General features: G+C 45.4%; 1 protein-coding gene across 4 annotated transcripts in view; it reads right to left on the reverse strand.

Annotated features, from left to right (window-relative positions):
• Positions 1–937: 937 nt before the first annotated feature.
• The window catches only part of DIPK2B (divergent protein kinase domain 2B), a 248,866-nt gene continuing 234,391 nt past the window's right edge, over positions 938–15,412 (reverse strand). For all 4 annotated transcript variants that reach the window (XM_088444943.1, XM_088444944.1, XM_088444942.1 and 1 more), the window contains 2 exons: positions 2,339–2,627; positions 938–1,475 (listed from right to left, as the gene is read on the reverse strand). In XM_088444943.1, the coding sequence (XP_088301069.1) occupies positions 1,135–1,475; positions 2,339–2,627 (630 nt within the window). In that variant the 3' untranslated portion in view covers positions 938–1,134. The remainder of the gene's footprint in view (positions 1,476–2,338; positions 2,628–15,412) is intronic.

Below are 15,412 nucleotides of genomic sequence, written 5' to 3' on the forward strand. Positions count from 1 at the left end.
GCCTGGAAACCCCCCTCCCCAGCACATACCATGACCACTGTAGAAATAGTAATATAATAGATTGTTACTAGTGTTGCATGTTCTTCTCAGTATCACAAATGAAATAATTAGCACCACCTGTGGATCTTTTAACATGTATCAGTCAGTAATAAATAACCTGTGCACCAACTAGGAGATCTGGAAAACATTCACTTTTAGGGATATGTTGCTATAGAGCCCAATATGTACATATATGTCCAGGGCAATGCTACATTTTTCTGCTACTCCACCAGACTCCCGGACATGCTCCAATGCTCTGGAATGGTGCCCACATCTAAAATAAAAACAATCAGCTCAGGCAGGATGGCCCTACTGCCGCATCTAATGACTTTCTGTGATCCTGTATATGCTGGAATTATGACACACAATACACATTGAATGACGCATATTAAAGCTGGATAAGTACTAATTGTGCCCTCTTCATGGACTGGCCACACTCACTCTAAAATCAAGCATTTTGAAACCCCTTCTCTAGAAATCTTGTGTTTGCCACTGTGTGGAGCTGCAGCATGACAGTGACCTACAGTACAGGACAGCGCTGCTGATTGGTCACAGCGCGTCCTGCCTCTATGCCTGCTCCCAGCAGCAGCAACACATCTCTCCAATGTGTGGGTGCCCAGCTGTAACCTTCTCCCCCCACTGGATCATCATGACTGAATGACTGACAGGCTCCTGGACCAATACGCAGGAGTCCACGGCCATTTAACAAAAAAACAGGCAGCACATCCGGCAGGGGGCCCCCTGAAGGGGGGGCAGGGTTCCTTGCCCCCCTGTGGCCCCCCCTTAATCTGGCTCTGCCCCAAAGGCTCTCACTGCAGTAACAGAGACATAACATAATCAGGAGAGGGCAGGAAGACTGATAAGTATAGCAGGAATAAGTAATAGGCGGTACAGGGAGGAGCAGGGGCAGGCTGAGGTGACCTGGCATAAGTCCATTTTAATAATAAATGATTCAGGATCATGGTCTGTAAGAGTTACTATGGAGACATGGGATGAGGTGGTACTTAAGAAAAGAGAGGTGCTGCAAGTATTGTCTCATGTACATACCGGGTGCTGTGACAAGCCACTATTTTCTTGCTATAAAAAAGTATAAGTTTAATATCTGTTATTATATTTGCAATCTGGATATCTGTATGCAAATCGGGCATCACATGTTCTCCATGGATTTAAGATCTGTAGTAGTTCATTCATTATTTTGTGTGCCTCCGGGTCACTAAGGTGATTGTCCGAGCAGCCGGTCAGATAATTGTCTATTTTCTGTTGAGTGGAATGTGGAAATTTCCCTGATATCAGGTAAGGCAAAACATCCTTACACACCAGTATAAGGTTCTGGCTCTCAGTCACATTAGTGCAAGATGAAAATATAGGTGGACACTCAGAAGAAAGGCAGCTGAAGATATCAATTTCTTCAGTTCTCCTGTCTTTGCTTGATTCTCCTGAGAACAAAAATGTAAAAACAAAACAGTTTAATGAGAGGTAGGAAATTAACATATAATGATACATAGACAATAATGTACTTTACCTCAAAAGTTTAACAATTTTAAATACATGGCTATTTTTCAGCAGGAACAAGCAGGAACTCAGTTCCTCAACCTCTCATTAACTATAATGTAATGTCCTGGCCCAAAATGTATTTTCCATAAGATAAGTTTTATTTTAAAGTCCCTTTTGATTGCCTTCTTTTCTAAATACTATACTATACTGATGTGAATGGTAAGATATTCTCTGTAAAGCGCTGTGGAATATGTGTATGCTATATAAATAACTGATAATAATAATAATAATAATAATATAAATAATAATAATAATAATAATATATGTATAGCCCTGTTTAGGCATAATAGCAGACATAATCCAAAACAAAAAGGTATTGGATCAAAGCTTATATGAAGATCAAGGTTTAAAGTCCCTTTTGATTGCCTTCTTTTCTAAATACTATACAGTATACTGTATATGTATAGCCCTGTTTAGGCATAATAGTAGACATAATCCAAAATAAAAAGGTATTGGATCAAAGCTTATATGAAGATCAAGGTTTGGTATATTTGGTATTTTAATACTTATATTGTATGTTCCTATTGAATATTGTAATGACTTTGCAATCCTCCACATATGAAAGTATTATCCTATGCCAGGTATTTGTCTCCTTATCTTGGAATTGTATGGTTACTATATAGAAGTACACCTTTTTCATGTCTTTGTATACAGTGTACCTACGATAAACCCGGATGGATATAATATTATTGCATGCATTAACATAAACATTGGTAGATAATCATTAACCCAAGTGAGTGCTTACCTTGCTGTTTGTCGATAATGCCCAGCTTGCTAGTATCTCTTATGAACAAGCGACCATCGCTAACTGTTCCAAAAGTACCACCATCAATATGAGTAAAATAAAAGAAATAATTAAAGTCATTGTTACTCAAGTAGTGAATGATTTGGACAAGCTGATATGCTAGATCTGCTGCTATGTCAGGAGCAGAAGCATTGAAGGATGTCAGTGGCTGGGTACTTGTGCTCACAAATAGTCGTCCACAGGAACCTAAGTACTTTGGAAAAGGCCATCCCTCTGCTCCAGGGAAAATCTAGGACATCAATGAATACATGAACCATAGATGTAACTTAGTGAATAAAAGCTGTACTTAAATATCATTATAACATTTTTATAATTTTTATGAATGTGGCTTCTTGAAATGATAAAACAATTGCTAGGAAATGCATGATTTTAAAGTTATCAACAAAGTTTCCCTTTGTGATACAATAACATTAAAAGGAAATGCCGGGAAATTGAATTAAACATTAAGCTCCAAAAAGACACTGATTAAGAGAGCACAATTTTACTAATTACCAATTATAAGCAACCTACTGTAGCTTAATGCCTATTTGTAAGATTTGCTAGATATGAGCTGCCTCTTGCTGACAGATGCTGCTCTTATGGCAGTATGGGATACAGTCAGGAAGCCGACGGTCGAAATACTGACTGCCAGCTTCCCAACTGTGCAATCCCGACAGGGGACAAATGATAGGCATTGAAATCTTGACGCCTATCATTATCCCTATGCCGGGAGCCTGTCGCCCGGCATACCAAATTCAGTCGGGTGGTGAGTGCGGACAGCTGCGGGGTGGGAGGGTTAGTTTAGGAACTCCCTGGGGGGACTTAGGGTTAGGCACCCCCCTGGGAAGGTAAGGGTCAGGCTAGGGGAAGAGGGGGTTAGGGTTAGGCACTCCCAGGGGGAGGTTAGGGTTAGGCACCCCCGGGAGGGTTAGGTTTAGGATGCTGGAATGGGAGGGTTAGGTTTAGGCACTTACGGGGGAGGTTAGGGTTAGGCACTAGGGGGGAGATAAGGGTTAGGCACCCCTAAGGGAGGGTTAGGGTTATGGGGGGGATAGGGTTAGTGTTACTTACCTTAATCCTCTGTCGGGATCTTCACTGCAGCCGGTCTTCCGGCGTCGGACATAGGTCCGGCAGTATTTCATACCGATCCCGGCAGTATGGTCCAAACATTTTTAGTTAAAATGTGGACTAGTAAATTATATAATAGTAGATGATATATAATAACAAGTATTAAAGAGAGCGCTTAAAAACACATAGTATATATTTTAATAGTTCATGACATATACACATATATTATATCAAGGTATAACATTCTATAATTGATATTTGTTAATAGTCCAGCTCAGTTCATAGCATCCAGACTAGTCACCATGATCATTTAGCTGTACTTAGGACACAGAAATAGATGTAATCCAGTGTATTTAAAGTTCAACATTCCCCATAATGGCTTGGCAATATAAGACTCTTAATGATTGAATGTCCAGGTGGTTTTAATCACCTAGAGAAAAATCAGCAATAATAGTCCAATCCTGAGGTCACTGATACCCCTTTTACACTGCTGCAAAAACCTGGGTTATTGCCGGGTCTACCCGGGTCGCAGCTCAGTGTAAAAGGGTCCCTGAAAAATGGTGCAGTGTAAATGGCGCGACCCGGGTTATGCGACCTGGGTCATTCCTAAAATGAGCTGATTGGTGGTTGTGGAGCAGTAACCTCCCAATTTTTATGACCTCACAGGTTTAGCAGGGCAGACCCAGGTTCAGTGTAAACAGGGCTGACCTGGGAGTAACCCAGATCGAAGGTTCAGTGTAAATGGGGTCTGACCTGGGTTGGAACCATGTCCAAAAACCTAGGTAGGACCTAGGTTTTTGGTAGAAAAGAGGTGTTAATGTGATCAGCGCTTACCTCAAGAGTCTTATATTGTCAAGCCATTATGGGGAATGTTGAATTTTAAATACACTGATTACATCTATTTCTGTGTCTTAAGAACAGCTAAATGATAACGGTGACTAGTGTTGATGCTACTGTATGAACTGAGCTGGACTCTTAGCAAATATCAATTATTTAATGTGTTTTAAATGGAGAAGTTGTCTTTTTCATTGTGTTTTTAGAACTTTGGGCCCGATTCAGAGCCGCTCGCAAGCGTCCTGGTGGTTGCCCACTGCGCACACGCCAAGTCCGGTGTGCGCGAGCCCCGCTGAGCGACTGAAGTTCAGTCACTGCGGGCCTCACAACAAGACGGGGCGGCTGTCGATGTTGATTGACAGCTCGTCCCGTTTTGTGGGCAGGTAGGGGGGTGGCCGGACAAACTCAGGCGTTTGTAAGAGGGCTTACTGACATCACTAGTGATGTCAATAGTGGACTTCCTGCTCTATTAGAGCAGGAAGTCCACTAGGGCTTGCGGCAGCTAGACCCTACCCCAGGGTCTCGTCGCAAGCCCGATGGTCACGATAATCGCAACATCTCCAGCCCGATCGCACAAGCGGTGGGTGGTCACCCACAGCTTTGCGAGCGGCCGGAGTAAAACAAAAAACAAAATGCCCAGATTCAGAGCGAGCGCCCGCCAGCAGCAAGTGGCTCTGAATCAGGGCCTTCATACCTTCTTATAATATATGCAGGGTCGGATTAACAATGGGGTTGATGGAGCTACAGCTCCAGGCACACTATCAGAATAGGCCCACAGCAGCATCTGCTGTGTGTGCTGCTGTAGACAGGATTTTTTTTTCCTTCTACAGCAGCCTTCCAATGCTCCTCCCCTCTTACGGCCACGTGTCCCCCATCCCCCCTGGCCGCACGGCTCAAAAGCCGCAAACACAGCATAGGCCGGTGAAACATGATGGTTGCACAGTGGAAGGCTAGGCTTCACTAGCCTTCCCAGCGCCGCTAATACATGACGCACAGTGACTCTGCGCCGCCTCCGCACCGCGTGACGTCACTGCGTGTGACGTCACATAGATGCCGCCCGCCATCACCGCGCCCTGAAGAGCCCGGCTATGTCCACTAGCTGCCCAGCATAGGCTCACCTCAGCAGACACAGCAGCAGATCCATGAAGTCATCCTGGCAGCAGCAGGGTGTCTGATCCTCCGAGAGCTGACTGAGGTTAGGTGTTTGCCAGTCCTGCTGGCTTGGCTGCTGCTGCTGCTAATAGTATAGTACAGTAGAAATGGTATGCATAATGCAGAGTTACTTATGATAGTTTAATATTTATCATATATACACATATATACAGTCAGGTCCATAAATATTGGGGCAATTACAGAATTTTCAGATTTTGGCCTTTATTCACCACCACAATGGCTTTGAAATGAAACAAACAAGATGTGCTTTAACTGCAGACTTTCAGATTTAATTTGAGGGTAATTACATCCAAATTGGGTGAACGGTGTAGAAATTACAACAGTTTCAATATGTGCCTCCCACTTTTTAAGGGGCCAAAAGTAATGGGACTATCAACTCAAAAGCTAGTTCATGGACAGGTGTTGGCTATTCCCTCGTTATTTCATTATCAATTAAGCAGGTAAAAGGTCTGGAGTTGATTCTAGGTGTGACATTTGCATTTGGAATCAGTTGCTGTCAATTCTCAATATGAGATCCAAAGAGCTGTCACTATCAGTGAAGCAAGCCATCATTATGCTGAAAAATCAAAACAAACCCATCAGAGAGATAGCAAAAACATTAGGTGTGGCCAAATCAACTGTTTGGAACATTCTTAAAAAGAAAGAACGCACCGGAGAGCTCAGCAACACCAAAAGACCCGGAAGACCACGGAAAACAACTGTGGTGGATGACAGAAGAATTATTTCCCTGGTGAAGAAAAACCCCATCACAACAGTTGGCCAAATCAAGAACACTCTCCAGGAGGTAGATGTATATGTGTCAAAGTCAACAATCAAGAGAAGACTTCACAAGAGTGAATATAGAGGGTTCACCACAAGATGCAAACCATTGGTGAGCCACAAAAATAGGAAGACCAGATTAGAGCTTGCCAAACAACATCTAAAAAAGCCATTACAGTTCTGGAACAACATCCTATGGACAAAGGAGACAAAGATCAACTTGTACCAGAGTGATGGGAAGAGAAGAGAAGGAAAGGAACTGCTCATGATCCAAAACATACCACCTCATCAGTGAAGTATGGTGGTGGTAGTGTCATGGCGTGGGCATGTATGGCTGCCAATGGAACTGGTTCCCTTGTATTTATTGATGATGTGACTGATGACAAAAGCAGCAGAATGAATTCTGAAGTGTTTCGGGCAATATTATATGCTCATATTCAGTCAAATGCTTCAGAACTCATTGGACGGCGCTTCACAGTGCAGATGGACAATGACCCGAAGCATACTGCAAAAGCAACCAAAATGTTTTTTAAGGCTAAAAAGTGGAATGTTATGCAATGGCCAAGTCAATCCCCTGACCTGAATCCGATTGAGCATGCATTTCACTTGACGAAGACAAAACTGAAGGGAAAATGTCCCAAGAACAAGCAGAAACTGAAGACATTTGCAGTAAAGGCCTGGCAGAGCATCACCAGGGATGAAACCCAGCGTCTGGTGATGTCTATGCGTTCCACACTTCAGGCTGTAATTGCCTGCAAAGGATTTGCAACAAAGTATTAAAAAGTGAAAGTTAGATTTAGGATTGTTTAGTTTGTCTGATTACTTTTGGCCCCTTAAAAAGTGGGAGGCACATATAGAAACCGTTGTAATTCCTACACCGCTCACCTGATTTGGATGTAATTACCCTCAATTTAAATCTGAAAGTCTGCAGTTAAAGCACATCTTGTTTGTTTCATTTCAAAGCCATTGTGGTGGTGAATAGTGGCCAAAATATGAAAATTCTGTCAATGTCCCAATATTTATGGACCTGACTGTATATATATATACTGTGTGTGTGTATGTCTGTATATAATAAACATATATACTGTATATATATATACTCTGTGTGTGCATATATGTAGTATATGTGTGTGTATATGTATCTATATATATATATATTTTTCTATAATTTATATGTATATCTATATATGTATGCATAGCTATATATAATGTATATATGTTTATAAATAAGTATCTACTGTATATAATATATGTGTATATATTATAAATTGAAAGAGAGAGAGCATGTTTGATTTTTGGATGTCTGAAAGGGTTGGGTACAGGATACCGACGCTCGGGATCACGGCGGTCAAAATCCCGATGCCGGCATCCCGACAGGGTTAGGATACTGACACCTATCAGTAGGTATCCTAACCCTCCCAACTCCCTAACCCTCCCTCCCTGGTGCCTAAACCTAAAGGACCCCATAGACGGTGCGATATGCACCTTGCGATGCGATGGCCGACCGCCCAATATGCCGGCACCTCCCTCTCTCACACGCATAGTGCTGCATGGGATCGTTCGTTGATCCCCCATATCAATCGAACAAGCAGACAGATCTGCGATGGACGACCCCACGGGAGTGAGCAGTGGACGATATGCCCACACATGGAATGATATAGCTGCAATATTGTTCAAAACTGTTGGACCGGCAGCTATATCACTCTGTGTGTGAGGCCCGGTAACACTCCCCTCTTAGGGCCTAACTCTCCCTCTACTGCCTAACCCTAACGCTAACCCCCCCCATTGGCTAACATCATCCCCAGATGGCATAAACCACTTTATGATTTTCAGGTACAGTATGTTTCTATTAAAGAACTTTATTAATAAAAATTGTTACATTTTATTAATGAAACCATAGTTTGTGTTTTTTTTATATAGAACACTTGGTGTCTGCAAAGAGGGGAGGGAGATTGAGATGGTTGAATGTAGGTGGGTAGCTATGACCTCCGTAATGCTAGCCACTCCCCATGGCACAGACCACACCCCCACATCAGTGGTCACACCCCCACATCACTGGTCACACCACCATATCAGTAGGCACACCCCTTGCGGCAGAACACAATAGGCCCTTCATAAATTTCAGCTCCAGGCCCATGAGGACCTTAATCTGGCACTGAATATATTTGTATATGTCATGAACTATTATAATATATACTATGGGGCATATTCCATTGGGTGCAAGATTCGCAAAAATACCGCACCTGCGAGGTATTTCCTGTAGGTGCAGGATTTTTACTATTCAATTAGGTGCTTGTTAGTTTTTTTTTTGAGATCCGGGAGGTTTTTTTTCACACACCTCCAAAGCAAGTGAGATTTTTCCTTAAATCATTAATTTAAGGAAAAATCAGTGGAACTTGCTCTGGGTCCCCGGCGGTACCACCCCTTAAGACTAATTAAGCAATTGGAAGTTTCCAATTACCTTAATTAGTCCTTAATTACTTACCTTCTGCAGCACTGTCCTCTGCATCTTTTTCTGCATCCAGCGTCGGGAGCCAGCTCTTCTGCAGCAGGGTGAGTATGTCAGTGTGTGTGAGTGTTTGTAAGTGTGTATGAGTGAGTGAGTGTGTGCATGACTGTGTGTGTGACCCCCAGTGTATATGTATCCTCCCCAATGTATGTGTGGCCCCCCGGAATGGGTGCTGGGAGAACTACATCTCCCACCAGCCCCTGGAGCATCACAGATGCCCCCGGGACTCCCAGCAGCCCCCTCTTCAGTAAGAAGATAGAGGGGAGGCCACCAGGAGCCGTTGAGACCGCCAGAGACCCCCGGTCAGGTAAGTGCAATTTTTTTTAAAATATTACACCGCAACCACTTTTTTAACATTGGATACCACGGGTATCGGGAGTGTGCATACCAAAATTGGGCGCGAGGGGTGCAAGGTTTTTTACCTCGCGTCCAATTGAATATGCCCCTATGTGTTTTTAAACGCTCTGCTTAATACATGTTATTATATATCAGCTTTGTTTCTTAGCCCAGTGCTCTTATTTGGGAGCTGCTTCCAATCTCACACAGATGATTTTAGTGAGTTTTATATCTGTACATTATTGCTGGTTTATTTATGCGCCTGAATTTTGAATTTGTGATTGTAGATGACATAGGGTCAGAATATTGTACAACTGGCATTATGCTAGAGAGGGGATGTGGTCAATATCTCGACCGCGGGGATTCTTGTGCTCAGAATGCCGTCACCGGAATCCCGATGGTAAGTAGTTGAGTCGGGTGGAGGTTTAGCGTTAGGCTTTATGGTTAGGCACTAGGGGTTAGGTTAGGGTTAGGCACTAAAGGGAGGGGGTAGGGTTTAGGGTGCGGGGAGAGGGAGGTTAGGTTTAGGCACTAGGTGAGGAGGTTACAGTCAGGTACTGGGGAGGGAGGGTTAGGGTAGGGAGAGGGGGAGGGTTAGAATACTTACCGACAAGTGTCAGTATTCTAACCTTGTCGGGATACCGGCGTCGGGATTCTGACAGCTGGGACCTCAACCGCTGGCCACCTTACCCATTCTGCTAGAGAGTTGCTAAACCCACTTCTGTGTATTGGATACATCTGTTCCAAAGAACAAGCTCTTTTTATACTACGAGGTGTAGAAAGTTATTGGTCATTTTATAGCACATGGCTTATCTTTCCCTTTATATTCTTAGCATGTGTATGCCGTGCAAATTCAAGTTACATTCAGTCACATGGTACAGCTTGGTTCTACTCACAGAGAATGGACTGCGCTTCAGGTCCACTCAGAGGCACCATATTTACATGCACACTGCGGGCCTGATTCCAAGTTAGGAGCAAATAAAAAATAAGGAGCAAAAAAGGAGCAATTTGCTCCTGGAACAAATCATATTGCAATGCAAAGTGTGCAAATGCAATTATATGTTAGCATGTAGAGAAAATACCAGCTGCTTTGGCATGTAGCAAACGAAAACTGGGCAGCATGGGCATAACTACCATAGGTGCAAAGGGTGCAGCTGCTATGGAGCCCAGAGCTGAGGGCGCCCATCTTCCTTGTCAAAGTTACATGTGTTATATACATATTACATGTGTTATATCCACTTTTAACTTTTGCTATGTGGCCTTCAAACACCTAGCTACCCTACTGCTGTGCAGCTCTGTTTTGCACAACATTTTTTAATTATGTCATGGCAAGTTGCTTCCCAACTACTGTGTAAGAGGAATATTTACTAAAAGTCGACTTTTATCAATTTAAAATGAATTAGAATCGATCAAAATCGATCAACATTGATGTTTTGTTTCTGGGGCTAAATCACACATTTACTAACAGACAATGGGCCTGATTCAGACCCACTCGCAAGCGGCTGTCCGCTCGCAAGTGGGTCGATGGTGTGCACTGCGCATGCGCACGACGGAGGGAGCTCCGTCGTGCGCATGCGCCAGACGCGACGAGCGAAGGACTTTCCTTCGCTCGTTGTGTCTGATCAAAGGGGGCGTGCTGTCGATGTTGATTGACAGCACGCCCCCTTTGGTGGGCGTGCCGGGGGCGTGCCTCCCAGACGGGGGCGTTCCCAAGGGAACGCCTACCGTCAGAAGCCGGCCCACTGACATCACTAGTGATGTCAGTGGGAGTGATTTTGGCTCTGATAGAGCCAAAATCACTCCGGGCCTTGCGGTTGAGAAACTCAACCACAGGCTACGGCTCGCAGTGGCGATGGTCGCGATGGTCAAAACCATCGCGGCCATCAACCTGCACGCTCGTATAGGCTGTGGGTGGTGACCCACAGCTATACGAGCGTCCAGGAGGACGCTCCATAATTATGGAGGACGGCCCTCATTCAGAGCGTGCGCTCTGCTCAGAGCGTCCGGCTCTGAATGAGGGACAATGTTTGATATAGTTTTTTAAGTATTAGTAGATGTGTGATTTAGTCCCAGAACCAAAACATCGATATTGATTTGCTTTGATCATTTTTCATTGATTTTAAATCGATTTAGCCCTAAATGCTCCCTTTTTTGTGCGCAATTTACCATTTCTTTAAGTTAAGTTTGACCCATCAGTACACATAAATATATATATTGCAACCCAGTGCTGGAAATGTGGGTCACGAAAGAGATACCACTGACATGTAGATGATCTATACCTAAAAGCATCCAGTATGCCAGATCATTGGATCACTCTGTAAAGCTACAGCTAATGTTGGCCCATCTGTAAATCATCCAACACAGTTGCTACTAAGGGGGTCATTCAGACCCGCTCGAGAGCAGCAGTACGCTCGCAAGCGGGTCGATGGTCCCCACTGCGCATGCGCACGACGGAGGGAGCTCCGTCGTGCGCATGCGCGAGACCCGTGGAGCGACGGGCTTTCCATCGCTCCGGGTCTCGCACCAAAGGGGGCGTGCTGTCGATGTTAATTGACAGCACGCCCCCTTTGGTGGGCGTGCCGGGGGCGTGCCTGCCAGACGGAGGCGTTCCCATGGGAACGCCTACCGTCTGAAGCCGGCCCCACTGACATCACTAGTGGATTGGAGGTGACCTGGAGGTGACCTGGCACTAAACCGCCTCTCATGTCATGCACCATATTGGATGCACCTCCATTATTCTCGCAATTTACCAATATTCAGTATAACCATTTGAGAACTTTTGAATTTTTAATTGGTGGTTTAATAAAAAATAGAAATATTAAATATTTTTTAATGAGTAACAGTTTTATGCTGTTTTCAGAACTAAACTGCAAAAAATGGAATATCAGCACTGGATAAGAGTGTTAAATTGTATGACATTCAATAAAACAGAATATGTATAATGACTAGGGGTGTGCACCGGACACTTTTCGTGTTTTGTGTTTTGGTTTTGGATCTGGATCTTTCTTCGTGTTTTGGATCTGGATTGGTTTTGCCAAAACCACCCTTCCGTGTTTTGGGTTCTGGGTTTTGTGTTTTGGATCTGGATTTTTTCTTAAAAAATAAAAAAAACCCGCTAAAATCACATAAATGGGCCTTTTTTTGTTCCTACGCTATTAATAACCCCAATAACATTAATTTCCACTCATTTCCACTCTATTCTGAACACCTCACACCTCACAATATTGTTTTTAGGCCAAAAGGTTGTACTGAGGAAGCTGGATGACTATGCTAAGCGACACAAGGGGGCGGCACAAACACGTGGCCCATCTAGGAGTGGCACTGCAGTGGCAGACAGGAAGCCAATCAGCGTTATGGTGCCCATTTGCATGTAGCACGAACCCGGGAGATCCGTGCTACATGCATCTGTGTGATTGGCACAGAGCAATGACAGGTCCGTGAGACCCGTCTGTGCTGCTGTGGTAAAAAAAAAAAAAAAAAACCTGTGTAAAAAAAGAAAAAAATGGCGTGCACCCCCCCAAAAAAGAGCAACCAGCCCCGGGCATTAGTAACCCAGTGCTGGGTGTGCTTAAATACAGGGGACAAACGACGTAGGGGTCCCCTGTACTTAAGCACAACCAGCACCGGGCTAGTCAGAACCAGCGCTGGTTGCCAAAATACGGGGGACAAACGACGTAGGGGTCCCCTGTATTCTGCGCAACCAGCTCTGGGCTCTGATCCGGTCCTGGTTCTGGAAATATAGGGGACAAAAAATGAGTAGGGTTCCCCTGTATGTTCCAGAACCAGCACTGGACTTTTTCTAGCGGGGGGCTGATGCCACAGCCAGGGGAGCCCTTTCACCGGGCCCCCCAGCCGCAGCATCAACCCTGACCGCTAGTCAGCCCAGGCCGGGGATCCCTGGAGAGCTGGGGACCCCCCCAATAAAGGGGTCACCCTCTCCAGGGCACCCCAGGCCCAGGCTGATAGCCCGGGGCTATCCCCGCCACCCCTGGTGGCGGTGGGTGGCGGGTTGATTGTGTGGTGTGGTGTAAATAAAGAATATCAAACATTGTCTTTACAAGTAGAACTGCAAGTCCCAGCTAGCCTGCCCCGCATGCTGGTACTTGGAGAACCACAAGTACCAGCATGCAGGGCATTAAGGGCCCACTAGTACCTGTAGTTCACCTGTAAAAAAAATGTTTAAAAAAACACAGGACACACACACCGTGACAGTATAAGTTTATTAAACATACATACACACACACACATGTACACATACTCACCTATGTAACCTGTAGCATCGGTCCACTTGTCCGGTAAAGTATCCCTAGGGGACCTGTGAAAAAAAACATACTCACCATCTCCTATGCGAGGTTCTGTCCTCTTCGTTCCAAAGTAGGCATCCCCGGACTTGGCAAAAAAAAAAAAACGAAAACGCGATCCACGAACTTAGTACCGTTCTATAGAACGGTACTTCCCGAATGAGAGCTTAGCGGCGGGGTATCACCATGGAAACCCCGCTGCTAAGCGTTCATTGGCTGAGAGAGGTCATCTCCCGTCTCTCAGCCAATGAACGGCTCCCTCCATTGTAGTCAATGGTGGGAACCGCAGGGTAAACTTTAATAACCTTGCGGCTCCCAGCATTGACTACAATGGAGGGAGCCGTTCATTGGCTGAGAGAGACGGGAGATGGCCTCTCTCAGCCAATGAACGCTTAGCAGCGGGGTTTCCATGGTGATACCCCGCCGCTAAGCTCTCATTCGGGAAGTACCGTTCTATAGAACGGTACTAAGTTCGTGGATCGCGTTTTCGTTTTTTTTTTTTTGCCAAGTCCGGGGATGCCTACTTTGGAACGAAGAGGACAGAACCTCGCATAGGAGATGGTGAGTATGTTTTTTTTCACAGGTCCCCTATGGATACTTTACCGGACAAGTGGACCGATGCTACAGGGTTACATAGGTGAGTATGTGTACATGTGTGTGTGTGTGTGTGTGTGTATGTATGTTTAATAAACTTATACTGTCACGGTGTGTGTGTCCTGTGTTTTTTTTAAACATTTTTTTACAGGTGAACTACAGGTACTAGTGGGCCCTTAATGCCCTGCATGCTGGTACTTGTGGTTCTCCAAGTACCAGCATGCGGGGCAGGCTTGCTGGGACTTGCAGTTCTACTTGTAAAGACAATGTTTGATATTCTTTATTTACACCACACCACACAATCAACCCGCCACCCACCGCCACCAGGGGTGGCGGGGATAGCCCCGGGCTATCAGCCTGGGCCTGGGGTGCCCTGGAGAGGGTGACCCCTTTATTGGGGGGGTCCCCAGCTCTCCAGGGATCCCCGGCCTGGGCTGACTAGCGGTCAGGGCTGATGCTGCGGCTGGGGGGCCCGGTGAAAGGGCTCCCCTGGCTGTGGCATCAGCCCCCTGCTAGAAAAAGTCCAGTGCTGGTTCTGGAACATACAGGGGAACCCTACTCATTTTTTTCCCCTGTATTTCCAGAACCAGGACCGGATCAGAGCCCAGAGCTGGTTGCGCAGAATACGGGGGACCCCTACGTCGTTTGTCCCCCGTATTTTGGCAACCAGCTCTGGTTCTGACTAGCCCGGTGCTGGTTGTGTTTAAGTACAGGGGACCCCTATGTCGTTTGTCCCCTGTATTTAAGCACACCCAGCACTGGGTCACTAATGCCCGGGGCTGGTTGCTCTTTTTTTGGGGGGGAGGACGCCATTTTTTTCTCTTTTTACACAGGTTTTTTTTTTTTTTATTTACCACAGCAGCACAGACGGGTCTCACGGACCCGTTAGTGCTCTGTGTCAATGACAGATGCAAGTAGCACGGATCTCCTGGTCCGTGCGTGCATCTGTGTCATTGAAATACACAGCAGCACAGACGGGTCTCACTGACCCATCTGTGCTCTGTGTCACTGTCAATCACACAGATGCATGTAGCACGGATCTCACGAGTCCGTGCTACATGCAAATGAGCACCATAATGCTGATTGGCTGAGAGCCGTGACAGACGGCTCTGTCAGCCAATCAGCACTTTGCCCATTAAAGGCAAAGGCATTTTTTTTTAAATGGCCGCTCGAGGCAAAACCTCGAGATCCGACAGCAGATCTCGAGGTTTTGCCTCGGGAGAGGGATCCGGGGCAGACAGGGAGATCCGAGCTTGGGCTCGGATCGCCCCGGATCCCCGAAGTTCGGGTGGGTTCGGTTCTCAGGGAACCGAACCCGCTCATCCCTAATAATGACATTTTTACATATTTATTCTTACTAGTACACCTGGGAAAGGCACATATAAACCAAAAAATGTATATCTTACATCATTAGACTAAAGCAGATATTCCTATACGTCCCAATAATCACAAGCACAATCT

This window comes from Taudactylus pleione, unplaced genomic scaffold (assembly GCF_031769625.1).
Source record: "Taudactylus pleione unplaced genomic scaffold, aTauple2 ptg000374l, whole genome shotgun sequence".
Lineage (NCBI taxonomy): Eukaryota > Metazoa > Chordata > Amphibia > Anura > Myobatrachidae > Taudactylus > Taudactylus pleione.